General features: G+C 51.4%; 1 protein-coding gene across 3 annotated transcripts; it reads right to left on the bottom strand.

Annotated features, from left to right (window-relative positions):
- Nucleotides 1-855: 855 nt before the first annotated feature.
- On the bottom strand, nucleotides 856-13992 carry sfpq (splicing factor proline/glutamine-rich). Of its 3 annotated transcripts, none has more exons than XM_088602376.1 (12): nucleotides 13309-13992; nucleotides 12425-12613; nucleotides 12030-12331; nucleotides 11844-11939; nucleotides 11563-11759; nucleotides 11396-11480; nucleotides 11095-11209; nucleotides 10967-11015; nucleotides 10633-10754; nucleotides 1615-1665; nucleotides 1131-1201; nucleotides 856-963 (listed from the first exon to the last, which is right to left on the bottom strand). In XM_088602376.1, the coding sequence occupies exons 1-10, from the start codon at nucleotides 13840-13842 to the stop codon at nucleotides 1639-1641; spliced, it is 1716 nt and encodes a 571-aa protein (XP_088458502.1). In that variant the 5' UTR covers nucleotides 13843-13992; the 3' UTR covers nucleotides 856-963; nucleotides 1131-1201; nucleotides 1615-1638. The 3 variants fall into 3 exon arrangements, with proteins under 3 accessions (XP_088458502.1, XP_088458501.1, XP_088458500.1); XM_088602375.1 differs by having other exon boundaries at nucleotides 1615-7381; nucleotides 13330-13992; XM_088602374.1 differs by having other exon boundaries at nucleotides 1615-7381; nucleotides 13309-13991.
- Between the last annotated feature and the right edge of the window lie 526 nt (nucleotides 13993-14518).

The following is a 14518-nucleotide window of genomic DNA, read 5'->3' as shown; positions in this document are numbered from 1 at the left end:
CCCCCCCACATCAGCACCAAGTCCCAGCAAGCTGGCCTGACAGCCTGCCGCCATCTCGTCTGCAAGTAACACCCTGCCAGGACCCCCAGCACTCGCATCACTCCAGCGTCTTTTCTCCATCTCTCCAGTCCTGGAACGGGTTGTGGCCGCTCAGCTAGTTTCCCATTTGACTTTGTCGGACGTCTCCGCACCTGAGCGAGGACAGTTTTCAACAGGCTGCTCTAAATCCGTCGTCCAGTATGAGTGCTCCACACCTTTACTGCTCACGCTGCTCTGCGGCCTCCGAGTCAGATCATTCGCCATCACGGACACCGCCTGCTACGCTTCCATTGACGTGCAGACTAGAATTCATTGCTACCTTTGTTCATTTTCTTTTAACGGTCAAGAACATCACAAGTCATTTCTTGTAGCCTTGCTCAGTTATGACTCTTGCTCTAACCATCTGATGCTAAAATAGAGATGATTTAATCAGGATCAGAACACCTTACTGGAGTTACATCTCAATTCTAGTACATAGGCTTCAGCTTGCCTTGCATTCTACAATCGGTGTTAAACCACTCCTATTCAGCAGTGGACCCGTTCTCCGAAACAAGATTTCCACATCATGCAATCTTGCGTCCCGTTTCCACTGGAGATGCCCACAAGGCTATACTGAAGGGTCAGCTGGTGCCAAATTCACTGCAGCAGCAATTGAGCTGCTGCTTCCCAGTTACACCACACTCATCACCAGCTGCAATTCAGAATAGCAAAGTCACTTCCTATAAAACGTCTAAACACTGCAACTGTCCAAATACCCTTAGAGTGATCCCTGCAGCAAGTACATATTGTTCTTAAAATGAAACCAGAAAGCAGGCATGGTTTTCATAGTTTTATTTGAAATGGTAACGGAGCAGTCATCCTCTTCGCAGTCTGTGGGGCTCCGCCGGCTGTGGAACCCAGTCAGGTCTGCGCAGGAAACACCAGCTGTGGAAGACAGACCCACTTCAGTGGAAGTGCTTTCACTCTCCTGTGCCACTCGATGGAACTAGCTGCCTCCACCTCTGCATGTCATCCTAGTGGGACACCCAGTGACCCCCCCCCCCCAGTTTGCTTGCTCTAGAGGTGCATTATGGCCCAGCGGTCTGTCCCACCTGCTCCAGATGTGGTCCGAATGCCTGCCGTGTCCCAAACACGCATCTCCTCAGGTCTCAACATACCCATCCTGTAGAGACAACAGCACACCAGTGAAGTCAGTGAGTTAGCCACGACTCCACCACCAGCTCCGCCCGTTAAACTGGAAATGGAGGAAGTAGTATGGTTCTGGGTAGGAACTGGAGACCCTTCACGCAAGGGTTGTGCATGGCTTCGTCCAGGTCCCCATTTTAGTTTTCAGAATTGAAGTCACTAAAAAGGGCCTAAATCACCAACCAACAGGATTGCTACAAGTCGTCCTCAACCATAGGCTCAAATTCTTAGGTGAGCTACCAGCAACCAAGAGCCAGACGTTCCTCATGTCCTTCCCTCAGCTGAAATCTGTGCTGTAACGGTCAAAGATCAAGCAGTGGTGAAACTAACCCCGAGCAGGTGATGGAAGACAGAACACTGCAGCCTCTGGAGCTCAGGAGAAACACTGACCTTTTCTGTGCAGCTCCAGACCCCTCAGCCCCCTCCATGCAGCTGCGGCACCTGCAAAAGGAAGGGAACCACACAAGTCAGCAGAGTGCCTGGGAGTGAGGGGCCAACATCACTATACCCTGGACGAGCACATCCTGGACCCTTCTGTACTGCTGAGGGGCAGTAAACTAGAGGGCAGTCCTGCAGCCCTGTACAGAGGGGATAAGGACTGCGGCAGCGGCCCTGTATGCGATGCGCTTCTGGCAGGTGAGTGGCTACAATAATGCCCACTAGGGCACAGGGAGGAGTCTGCAGGCGTGGTGACCGCTCCCTGCCACAGCTGTGCGACACTGCAACAGGCTGTGGCCTAGCAGGGACACTGCACACCCAGAGCACAGGGGGAGGCAGGCTGGACCCCCTGGACTCCCATCAGGGAGGATTACCTCTAAAAACAATCAAAAGGAAGGGAATAAAGGCTGGTCTGAATTATAGGTTTGGACTATAAACATGCAGAGAAAGTTGCACATTTAAAATCTTGCTTGCCAATACCTCAAGAATAAAATTATAGAGATCTTAATTTTAATTTGGATTGACTAAAAACAGCATAATGTCTAGTTGATGTAACACACCCATCGTTTTGTGAAGTTCGTTTCCATATTCAAGTGATTGCTCACCTCTGACAGTAAACTTTTGAAAGTCACTTTGAAGCATTTCTTCCAAGACCCTGGCCCACTCGTCTGGCATCACACTCCTGAGACATGATGGGCTGGCACACGTTTTGAACAAGTCCCGTGTCCACTGGACAGGACTCGGAAGTACAGTGCAGAAACCAGTGGAACTCCCCCCACTCAAAAGGGACGCAGTGAAATCACCACACCCCTGCTGCCAAGCGTCACGACGGCACGGGACAGCCAGGTGCACCAACATGGCTCCAGAGGGACAGGCAAGCTGCAGCACCAGAACACGAGCCTCCCTCAGATTACCGCTCCACAGGACTACGCAACATTACTACCAGACAGCACTGTTCAGCGCACTTTGAATTTGTAAGCCTTGCGAAGTACACAAGTACTCCAGTGGGCCCCGCAGAAGGTAGGGTGGCTTGTCACTGGCCCTGCAGAACCCACCCGCCCAGCACTGACTCCCAGTCTGGTCCAGGTTTGCCAACATACCCACTCGCCCCCCCCCCTTACTGGGTCTTTCTGTATCCGCCAGAGAACCTGCTGCATCTCTGCTGCTCTGACACAAAGACCACTAAAGGTCAGGCTGTACAGAAGAGTTAGAGTCAGAGTGGACACCGCTAGAATGACCAGATCTGTGCATTTTGGTGAAACTTGTGCATTTGACTTTTTTACAAAAGAAAAATCCTCAATACCCAATGTTTTTCGGGTCAGGAGAAACATCACAAAGCCTACAAGACACAATTACTCATAGGTTTGAGCATCTCTAAGCTGCAGATCACCGATACAAAAGTTTTACCAAACCGGTAATGCTTAAACAGCACGAAATACAACTTTGTCAATACTATTTAGGACAAGTGTATAACCAAAGTAAATGTGAACTTTAAAAACTGAAACTAGTTACAAAACTAAATTTAACTACTAAATAGCATTATCAGCACAAGTGAGAAGCTCATACTAGCTCCTCTGATGTAGACAAATTACAGCAGTACAGCACACCTAGACTTGCTCTGCTAGGATTGACGTTTGCTCGATGAATGTAACTTGAGCAGATTTAATGAGCCACACAGAGCTTAGATGCTCAGTATTTCAAACTGAATTACAGCCCAACCTCCCAGCCCCCATCGACAAGCCAGTGACAGTCTGTAGCTGTCCTGACAGACAGCTACAGAGAGGGGGGAAAAACTGAATACTTCAGGCACTGCGCAGAAAGAGGATGAATTACTGCTCCAAGTACTACTGGCCAAGCTTGCTTAAAATCCTTTTGTATGCTCTTCAAACCTGTTTATGAAAAAGCACACAACCCGTTTCACGCAACTGAATAAGGTGTTCTGCACTGTGACTCCGGTTTCAGAAGTGTGATGCCAGAAACCCAGGAATACAGGACAAATGACACGGGAGGAAAAGAGGACTAGATTTGAGCGTCGGGAAAAACGACTTACCTCTCTGCAGCTCTGATCCTGACGTGTTACAGTCCAGGTTCTAATGTCCACTGCCTGCTGTAGAACTACTGATCCTCAACGCCCTGAACTGCCAGGGGCGGCGCGGCGGTGCACCGGCGCCCCACGTGCCAAGGAGCGCGCGGCAGGGGCGGCCCCGCGCGCTGCTCCAGCGCCCCGTGGGCACTGCGCTCAAGACTTACAGAAGTCTACCCTTTACCAGGAAGCTACACATATGAATAAAGGGAAGCTGCAGGCTCTATTCTTGTCAGCTTGGTGTGGGAACATTCAATATTGCCTGAAAAACGCACAAGAATACATGCAGAAAGCTTGCATTTTCTTCAACCTCCTTATTCATATACGCCGTTACGCTATATAAGCTAGGCTGTACACTGCAATGGGAGCGTATAACCAGCTTGACAGTTTTAAATGGCTCTTGTATCCAGCCCAATCAAGTGTTAAAGACCCAGTCCTACACTTAATAAAGACATGATTTACAGAGGGAAAACTGCATCCAGGCCGGTTCATACAGAAGCCCATCCTGTCACAAATCTTTAGTTTTATTGTATTTTCCTACGTTTAAGTGAATGCGCATGCCATACAGAAGTTACTGGCCTGCAAAATCCTACTCTACCCATGTAAGCATTCCTTCCTTCCGGAGATAAAGGCAAGAGCAGGTCCCAGTTCAGGAAATTAGCAGGCTAGTCTGGGTAACCAGGAGGATAAGGGAGCAAATCTACCAGATTGACAGCACCAGTACCTGAATCCCCGATTCTACAGGTCCAGGTGAGAGGCTCATCTAGAGCACACACTGCTATGCTGACTGATCTGGAGACGATTCTCCCGACGGCTGGCTGTCAGCTCTTTAGCCCGGGCCTGTCTGCCCAGAGCCTGTCCCAAAGAAAATCCAGGCGAGTCCCAGACAACTGCAGGAACAGTTCAGTTTGGGGAAGACAGATTCCACCAAAACTAAAACCCAGAAGTACTAGGTGTTGTCGAAGCTATGCAGGCTGTGCACCTGGCATACATCCCAACCCCTCTGACCCATCTCCACAATGCAGCCATGCAGGTGCTGCATCTTCAGTGTTGCACTGCCGTTACTGCCATTTTAACTGCAGAATTAGCACAGTAATTTTCTGCTCTGGCAAAATATTAACTGCACCACGTTTTATCCATGTTTATAAACACAATGCATCTTGCAATCATTCAGATCTTCACAATTTCACCTGGAACTCTCCTAGGCAAAGACTCAGTTATGGTTTGGGAATACAAATCACAGCTCCAGGAAACGTTCTGGGATCAAACATCCAAAAGATCTTATCTGCAGTTTCATAAACAAGTGTTTTGTACAGCACATTTTCCAGACATTGGAAGTGCACCTTATACGTCAAACTGGATTATCTTATAGCCACTGGAACGCCTGTCGAGTATTTTCAGGTCGCAGCCTCTGGCCACTCGAGACCCAATGGACTTGCTAAAATCTTAAGGCCCCTGCTTTAACTGGAATAGCATTGCCAGCACGCTTGTATGAGGGCTGTAATCTAGATCACCCTCAGAAATTGCCTTTCACTGATGGACTATAAACAGCTGACCACTCAGCCTGAAGTCCTCATGCTCGTTCACATGGTGAATCAAGCAGTTTTGGGATCCTTAGTCTACCAGCAGCTGCCAAGACAGACACGAGAGAGTAACCTGTCGAGAAAAAAAAGTTACAGTGATGCAACAGAACGGGGAGAACAGGGGATACGAGGTGCTGGATACGGAGAGCCTCTAAAACTTACAACCCTTTCCCTTGAGGTTACAGGTCTGGTACCTCTGCTCCTGGTAGCCAGACAGTGGGTCACTCCTGAGCTGCTGGCTTACAAATGTCAGGAGCTTTTGCAGAACTATGTATACAAACCCTTTGTTTACTCCCAGGGTTACAGACTAATACTTCTTTTCTTAAGAAGCTTACATCAGAGGCTGAATCGTTAGCAAATTTTTACCAAGAACAGACATAAAAACCACTTACTCCAAGATCGGACAGACAGATTCCTGCTTGTTAAACTGCACCCAAGCTGTACAGAGCTCCTGGCAGAGAACTTCCCAGTGGTTTTAAACACTTAAAATCTGAAAACGTGCACTTTTCCTTCACAATCCATTACCAAAAAGACAAGAGTCAAGGTTTTAAAATCAGCCATGTTCAAGGTCATAGAGCTGATAGTTTGTTGTGTAATGGTATACTGCAGGGATATTATCAGTAATCATGTAATCCACAAAGTGCACAGCAGACTGCTACTCCAGCTGCAAGTACACAAGCTCCGAGGATCCTGTTGAATTAATCGAGCCGACAGTGACAGGCAGACAAGCACATATACTGCACTTCAGGCGTTATTTCAGTGACGCCAAATTAAAGGCCACCATCACAGATTTAAAAAAATCTGGCAAATCAAAGTGCTGGTAATTTTTTTTTAAACATTTGTTGCTATTAACCTGGTTGTTGTAAGTTTAAGGTAAATAACTGCCAGAAGGCTGAAGTGAATTGCTTACAGACTCAGCGCTGCCAGGTCTGCAGTTTGCAGAACACACTGGAGACACCCACCAGAGCTGATCTTTCACCCTCAACAAGCACAGCTCCAAGTGGCTTCCGGTCACGGTACCGACACGGACACCATGGCAGCCACGCCCTTAAACGGCTTACAGGTATCATGCATTCAGATAAGCCACTGGCATGAAGGGGAGCACTGAAACAGATGAAATAGCTCAGTATTGTACAGCCAGTTGCTTACAGTGCAGCAATTAAGCTTTACAGCTTGCCAATGTTAAAAGCCTTTGACTGATGTAATTTACTAATGCACGCTTTTTTTACACACATCTTCCTCACAGCTCAGCAAGGAACATGAAACGCTCACAGTGCTGAACACCTGGTACGTAAAAAACATGAAGTTAAACTTTTGCAGGCTTACATCGTCTCCAGCTATCAAACAAGCTAGACTTTTATTCTGAGAAGTCTTCAGTTTTAGACAAGTCTCCCTGTTTCTCATCAAGGAATAGAGGTCAACGCCCAAGGGGGGTGATTCCGCAATTCTAAAAGCTACGTCAAAGTTCGTGTTTTATCAGGTTTGAACTGAAGTTGCTGCATCCTGAAGGGCAGCAGTACCAACACTGCATAATCCCACTTCTGCACTGAAACACTTGGAACAAAGTTAATGTAAAGACGGAATTACATTTTTATTGTAATTTCTTTAAAAAGAAGAGATACATAATTCAAATGTGAAATGGCACAAAAATACACAGCCATAAAGTTTACTTACAAATTCACCATGAGTCCATCACAGAAAACTATTAAGCTGAAGAGGGAATGATAAGGGTGAAGGAGACTGGGAGCCATTTACACACTACTTCAAATACAAAATAAAACTCAATAAAAAGAAACTGCCATAAAAAGTCTGAATAAAATGCAAAAGTTTAAACACTGACGTATGGGGTGAGAGGTCTCCGAACAGGCCCTACACAAAGCACTGGGTCATGGCAATTTCCCCACTGCACATCGAGTGTTTAGAATCTGGGCTTCTTGGCAGGCCCATCGAACTCCTCACGCCCTCGGCCAAAGCCGGGGTTCCCAGGACCCATCCCTGCAGGGCCCATACCCCTGGGCCCCCCCGGCCCCCCCTGGGGGAAACGCTCGTTGCGCTACAAGGAGGCGCGTTTCGAGTCCACACGAGAGAGGGGTGGGAGGAGGGACGGTACGGCGTGTTCACAAGCCGGTTAAGAACAAAGAGAAGATTAAAGTCCGGAGCAAAGGTTCGTCGAAACAGTCCAACACGCAGATCCGCAGGTGCCACAGGTGACATACAAAAAAAAGGAAGAAAGGGCAATGATTGCATTAGTTACGTCCTGCTGCAGCCTGCTGAGCATGCCACGAGCTCTGAGCTACGCCACTGTGGGGAGGAAGGGGAAAACATTTAATAAAAGGCCTGACTTTCCAATGGAGGGCACCACCCAGTCCAGTTGCCTTTAGTACAGTTCCAACCACCCCCCCCCCCAAAACAAATAAAAAACAGTTCACAATTCTTTAAATTACTCTTCAACCTTTTCATCCAGCCAACGCCAGATTCCAGGTCTAACTACAGCCTGTACTTTTATTAAATGTTAATTGTGATTTCATATTTCATGAGGAATACCTGCATCATCCCCCACCTCCCAGTAAAAACAATCACACCTGTCTACATTAAGTGTCCCGCAGAGCACAAGTACAGCTGATACAAGTGTGGCATTCGGAAAAGCAGTGCTCATCTGGCAAGTTAAATATCTACAGATGGAAACAAATGTCTAAACTATTTTGAGATTTTGCATTTCTTAAATACAGTAAAATCAGAAGTAAACAGTACAGAAGTTTTGGAATAATTCCAAAATTCAATGGAAATCAACCTTTAAGTATTGGTCTTCGGGGTATAGCCAGGTACAGCGGTACCCACGTTTCTGTAAAAGACCGGTAAAACAGCAACCAGTCTGAGGTACAGACCCCCCCCGATGTATCCAATTAACCTGGTCTTATTTACCAGGCAAAACCAGCTGGATTACAGACGTAGGTTAAGAAAAGTAGGATTTACTACATGCAGAATGCAGACCTATCAACCGGTCATTATTCCACTGGTGCAAATATTTTTGCTCACTCAGAAGTGCTCTGGCTGTACTGCAGAATGCTGACGCGGAGACATGAAACTGCAGGTTAGCAAAGTGCATCACATCTTTAAAGACAGGACTCATAACACACCTAGACTGATGTGCTTGCTGCCTTTGCAGACTGATTTTCATCTTAGTCTTTTCTAGTTACAGTGGTTTGTAACAGTTCAATAACCAGACAAAACACTGAACACACCTGAACTGACAAACTGGGTTCGTCTTGCTCCTTCCACACAACAGTGTCAGAGGATCAGACAGGATCCCTAAGATGATCCCTGTGGTCACACTAAGCCACTTTTACAGAAGTTTCACTATTAAATTGAACCACCACAATCAAACTACATTACATTCCCATATAGGAGATTTAGAATCGCTGATGAGTGCAGATGAGGAAGATATACTGGAGTCAGAATTCATCACTGAAAGCATTCTGGTATAGAAATCAAATTCAGGTTTTCAAAACTAGTAATCAGACACTGCTCAGCCAGTCCACACTGATTTGAGAACCTCAGAATTGAGGGCAGTCGACAGGAGTGAAATATGAAGACTGCAGAGCTCAGTCCCTTCAGATGTGTACAGAGAAACTGTACTCAACACTGCACTGGAGGAAGAAGAGCTGCATAAAACGGCATAAAAAGGTCAATCTGTACTAAAACTGATTTGTGCAGGTAAGATTGAGATGCATGCAATACGAGTCACACATGGCAACAGAGCATAACTTGAGTAAGAAAACAGATTCACTGATGTGCTACAGAGTTACTGTTTGAGATTACAATTCTCTAAAATCACAGAAAAGCAGTAAGGCAACAAAAAAGGCAGACTTTTCTTCTCTGTGCTTCAGCTGTCCCATCCCACCCCACAGAGCCACTGGGCGTGCCCTCCGAGAGGCCCTGAGCCGATTTCAGCACAGGTAGGAGCTAGAAGCTAGGACACAGTCGGGGAAAGTCCACAGGACACTGTGCTGCTCATTCATTCATGCCCCAAGGCAACTAGCAACGGAACACAATGCATCAATTCTGGTTCGCATAAAATGCTTTACATCAAATGTTTGGGGTCAGATGGATTCTACAAAAAGCAGACACCAGGAATAACAACCCTACTCTACACAGAGCCAGAGGACCTGCAGGGGCTCATCTGCGGCACAGAACAGTGCCTCAGAGTGGGGTATTAGTTTGGAGGATCCCCCGAGGAAAACTAGCAGCCTGGTTTCACTTGGAGGCATCCCAGTCCAGTACGGACAACTCAGCCTTGCAGAATGTCCAGAGCTGCTAAGATCAGAAGAAACCCTGCATGGCTTGATGACAGTATTTTCAGAATGTTACATGGATGAGGACAGCTCTTAACAGGAAACAGCAGTTTCCCTGTTAGATCTTCAGTAGTGGCTCCTAGAATCAAAATTATAAAATTAGATTAATTTATGTCAGTCTGCTACGTTTCTAAAGTGTACTGATTCACAAGGAGGCACAACTGATAAGGACAGAACACTAAAATTTACAACCAGCTCATTTCACACATGAAAATATTCAATCAGTTGTGAAGGTGTCCATTCCATTAAAAGAGCCAGTTTAGGGCCTCTAGTGCAGCAGCTTTGATCACCCGTTTCGTACATCCAGTCAGAAAAGGGCAGTATAACTTCTGACCACTTCCAGTTAATTTCCTTCGCAGCAGCAGTCTGGCACCAACGGTATATAAAAATATTGGCACCTGAAACAAGGAAGCCCTTCATCAGAAAGCTGAGAGCAGTGGAACAGGCTACTCTGCTATGTGGCTGAAGGCAGTACTTTGCTTCTTTCAAGAGACAGCTGGATGAGAGAAGGCTATTGATCCAAAGACAAACAGGCCAGATGGTCCCAATGGCTTCCGGTCATCTGTAACCTTATGTTGTGCAGATCTGGGGCTGCCAGCCTTCTTCTATGCTGAAATCACGCCTGTCTTCCCAGCGCTCGCAGACAGGACTTGCAAACAACCTCCATTACCAACACAAGGATCGCACACAGACCCAGTACAACACCTAAAGACAACCAGCTTCAGTTTTAGTACAGATTGATCTCCTCAGAGGGACTGGAGGTAGGCTGAACTGCACGTGATACGGTCCGCACCACAGGAGCGCTGAGTGAAGGAGGACCACCACATCACACCTCGAGCACTGAAACAGAATCCTGAATCTCGCTCTTGCTGAGAAAGGAAGTGTTGACTGCAACAGTGACCGATACGCTAGAGGCTGTCCTACCACCTCCTCCCCGCCCGGAATACTTTACCATGTCCGCAGGCATCATGGCGCCGCCCATGCCGCCCGCTGCAGGAGCCCCCATGCCCTGGTGGTTATCGAAGCCCATCCCTCCCATGGGGAACTTCTGGTTGGGTGAGCCGAAGGGCATGTCTGCGGATGAGAGCAGAGGGCAGAAATCAAGACCACGAGGGCACCTCTTTCTGCCCCTCAGACCACAGGCTTTAAGCTATGTGCTCAACAAAACAACCATGGTCCGCTTGCTTCTTATCGGCCTGAGCACGTGAGCTTGGAACAGGCTGAGAAACACCAGGCTGGCTGAGGTGACAACCTGGACAGACCCCCCCGGGCGGCACACAACCTACCTGACATGCCCATGGAGCCCCCTCCACTCAGCCTCATCTCGCGCTCCCTCTGCAAGAGAAACACGGGTCAGTCGGGGCTCCAGACAGAACCGCAGGTGGACACTGGCGGGCCGCGGCCTCCGACTCACATTGTCCATGTAGCCTCCCATCCGGTAGGACTCCTCCCGCTGGCGGCGCATCTGCTCCTCCATCTCGCGCTGACGCATCATCTCCTCCTCCCGCCGCCGCCGCTCCTCCTCCTGCCTGTGGGACGGGAGCACACGCTCACACCTCGAACTGCACCCCCCCTCCCACCTGCGGGACAGGAGCACACGCTCACACCTCGAACTGCACCCCCCCTCCCACCTGCGGGACAGACCGACCGCCGCCCTCCCCACGGGGGCTGGGTCAGATCGACTCCGGACGCAGACCAGACCAGGCCAGACTCACCTCAGCTGCATCTCCTTGCGCTTCTGCATCTCCTGGCTGTGCATCTCCTCCATGCGCCTCAGCTCCTCCTGCCGGCGCAGCAGATCTGCGGAGAGAGGGGGCTGTGACCTCGGCCGAGCGAGAGAGCGAGAGAGCGAGAGCGAACGGGCGGGCCTGCGGGGACGGACCTTGCCGGAGCAGGTTGGCCTGGTGCTCGTGGTAGGCGTCCTCCATCTCGCTCTCCAGCTTGTCCCGCGCCTCACGAATGTTCTTCTCCACCTGCTGCCGCTGCTGCTTCTCCATGTCGTCCAGGGACTTCCAGCGCTGCGAGTACTCGAACTCGAAGGAGCCGGGGTGGGCAAAGCGCGGCGGCTGCTCGCGCTCCCTGCGAGGACAAGCACAGGTCTCAGAGCGCGCCCCGCCGCCAGCGCGGAAACCCCCCGCACCACGAGGGAGACCCCCCACTCACTTCTGATACATGGGGTTCTTCTGGGCCAGCTTCTCCGGCAGCCCATCCTCGTCGTCAAACTGCTCCAGGGGCTCCACGATCACCGGCCGCGGCGACCTGCAAGAGGCGAGGGGGACCGTTACCGCGGCACGGTGCGACCGATGCCGGAGGCGCGGCCGGAGCTGGGCTGCCCGGAAGGACACTCACGTGGTGAGCAGGAAAACGCCCTCGGTGCAGCGCTCCAGGGCCTTGCGAGCCGCAGGCTTGGAGGCGAACTCCACGATGCCCTTCCCGGTGGAGCGGCCGCGGTCGTCCACGATCACCACGGCCCGCTCCACCTGGCCGAACTGCGAGAAGGCCTCCTCCAGCAGCTCGTTGGACACGAAAGGCGACAGGTTGCGCACGGAGAGCGCGGCCGAGTGCGTGGCGAAGCGCACGCGCAGCTGGCGCCCCTTCATCGGCACGTCATCCAGCTCGGCCTTGGCGATCTCCGCCAGCGCCCTCGACTCCTGCGGGGCAGAGGAACAGAGCGCTGCTGTGAGCACAGAGCCCACGGGGCGCTCGGCGGACAGGTATCTCGCAGGGCGGCGCTGAGCTCTCACCAGGCGGATGAAGCCAAAGCCCTTGCTCTTGTTGATGAAGATCTCGCTGGGCTCGCCATACTTGGCGAACAGCTTCTTGAACTCCTCGTCGGAGATGTCGCTGGGCAGGTTGCCGATGAAGAGCCGGCAGCGCTGGGTGTAGGTCTTCTCCCCGGGCCTGCGCAGCAGAGACAGGGTGGCCCTCAGCTCCTGCAAGAGACCGGTCCAAACAGGCCAGAATTAGCCAAGAGTTACACATACACACAGTTAACCCTAACAGCTCAGATGGGCTTAGCAGGAAGTGATCAGTAACGCCCAGCCCTCAGCAGGCATGAGGTTCCTGCAGCGCCCCGGGAGAACATGCAGACTCCCCACAGACGGGCCCAAGCGCACTGTACAGCCGCTAGCTCCTCAGTCCGGGGACGCCTCAGATGTGGAGACAAGACGATAAAACCGAACCGGACCGGGCTGGGCTAGTGGACCCGGACCGGCACGGTGGGCCCTCCCGCGAGCCTCTGCTCATTCAAACGCCAACGGCCGCGCCTCCACGCGCAGAGAAAATGGCGGCGGCGCCGCAGGGGGAAAAAACACCTTAGGCCACCCGGCAACCCTGCACCGCGGACAGCCTCTCCCCGGAGCCCACCGGCTCCCGAGCCCAAGGGGAAAGCCGCGGCCGGTCCGGGCGGCCCCCACCGCCAGCTCTAGAGCCGCACTCACAGGCCCAGCTATCGAGCGCGAAGCGCCTCCATCTTAGCAAACAACAACCCGTACGTGCGCGCAGCTTCACCTGCCTCTCACAGGCCAGGAAGCTGAAATATACCAGCCACTCCGTCGTGTTGACCAGGCCTTTCCGGTAAAGGCTGTGCTCGGAGGCCCTGCTGCCTCACTCCGCGGCGGGTACTCGCCTGTGTGACGCCCTTACAGACCTGCTGCTGCTCCGCTAGGGCCGGCGCCTCCGTCTTCTTGATGGGCGGCGGGACCGGCTTGCTGGGCGGCGGGACCGGCTTCAGCTCGCTGGCCTGGCCCGGCTTCGGCTGGGTCTTGTTCGGCGTCTGGTTCTGGACCCCCGGCGCTGCCGGCTTCGGCGGGGGAGACTGTATCCTGGGCTGCCCGGCGGGGGCCTGCGGCGTGCTCTTGTTGGGCGGGCCGGGGGGCTGCTGTGCGGCCGGGACGGCGGGCGGGTTCGCCTGGGGCGGAGGCTTCGCGGGGGTGTTCTGGTTCGGCGGCAGGCCCGGGGTCTGAGGGGGGGCCTGGCTCGGCGGAGTCGGCGGCGGCGGCGCCTGCTGCTGCTGCTGCTGCTGCTGCTGTTGTTGCGGGGTCCGGTTCTGGAAGGGGTGCTGGCTGTGGTTTCTGAAGTTGGGGTTACCCCCCATTCCGCCCCGCATTCCGCCTCCCCTGCGCTGGAAGCCTCCGCGGTTTCTGAACCTGTCCCGAGACATCCTGACTGATTGTGTTATTAATAATAATAATAAAAAAAATTAAGGTTTACTAAACAGAACAAATTAGTCGAATGCGTCACTGATAAGGCTACTACTCGAGCAACTCTACAAAATGGCGACCAAGACCACCTTTTGTGCCTTTGTGGTGAAGTCTTATACGCGCTTTCTCCGCCCACAGGAGATGACGTTTTCAACAGTCACCAATCGTCTTGCACTACACGAGCACACGCTTACCCTATTGGGTAAAATAGCTGTCGATCTCCGGGGGATGAAACACTAGGCGGGTCAATGGAAAGAACGGCCTATGGCTCTTTTGCGAATTTAAAAAGAAACCCTTATTCTTACTGGGCAGTTAAGTTATCAATCTCGCCCAAAACCCCGCCCCCGATGCAAGAGCGTTTCTGTGATTGGCTGATTTCAGGGTGAGCGGCCATGTTTTTGTCTTCCAGCTCGTACCGCTTTGAGCCCTGGTCAGACGTGACTGCAGGCAGAGGGCGGCCATCTTAGCGGCGTGCAGGATTCGCAGGGCTCTCTGACCGAGATCTACAGACAGCACTGCCACTGCACCAGGTGACGGGCCGTCACCAGCTGTCCTGTGTGGTTTTGGTGAAGCTCCTGAGGTATTCAGTCTTTCTCTAGCTCAGTCTATAGTTCCTTCCTGCTTTAAGAAAACCAC

Source organism: Lepisosteus platostomus, chromosome 13 (assembly GCF_059453375.1).
Source record: "Lepisosteus platostomus isolate fLepPlt1 chromosome 13, fLepPlt1.hap1, whole genome shotgun sequence".
NCBI classification, from domain to species: Eukaryota; Metazoa; Chordata; class Actinopteri; order Semionotiformes; family Lepisosteidae; genus Lepisosteus; species Lepisosteus platostomus.
This window is presented reverse-complemented; position numbering and strand designations above follow the sequence as displayed.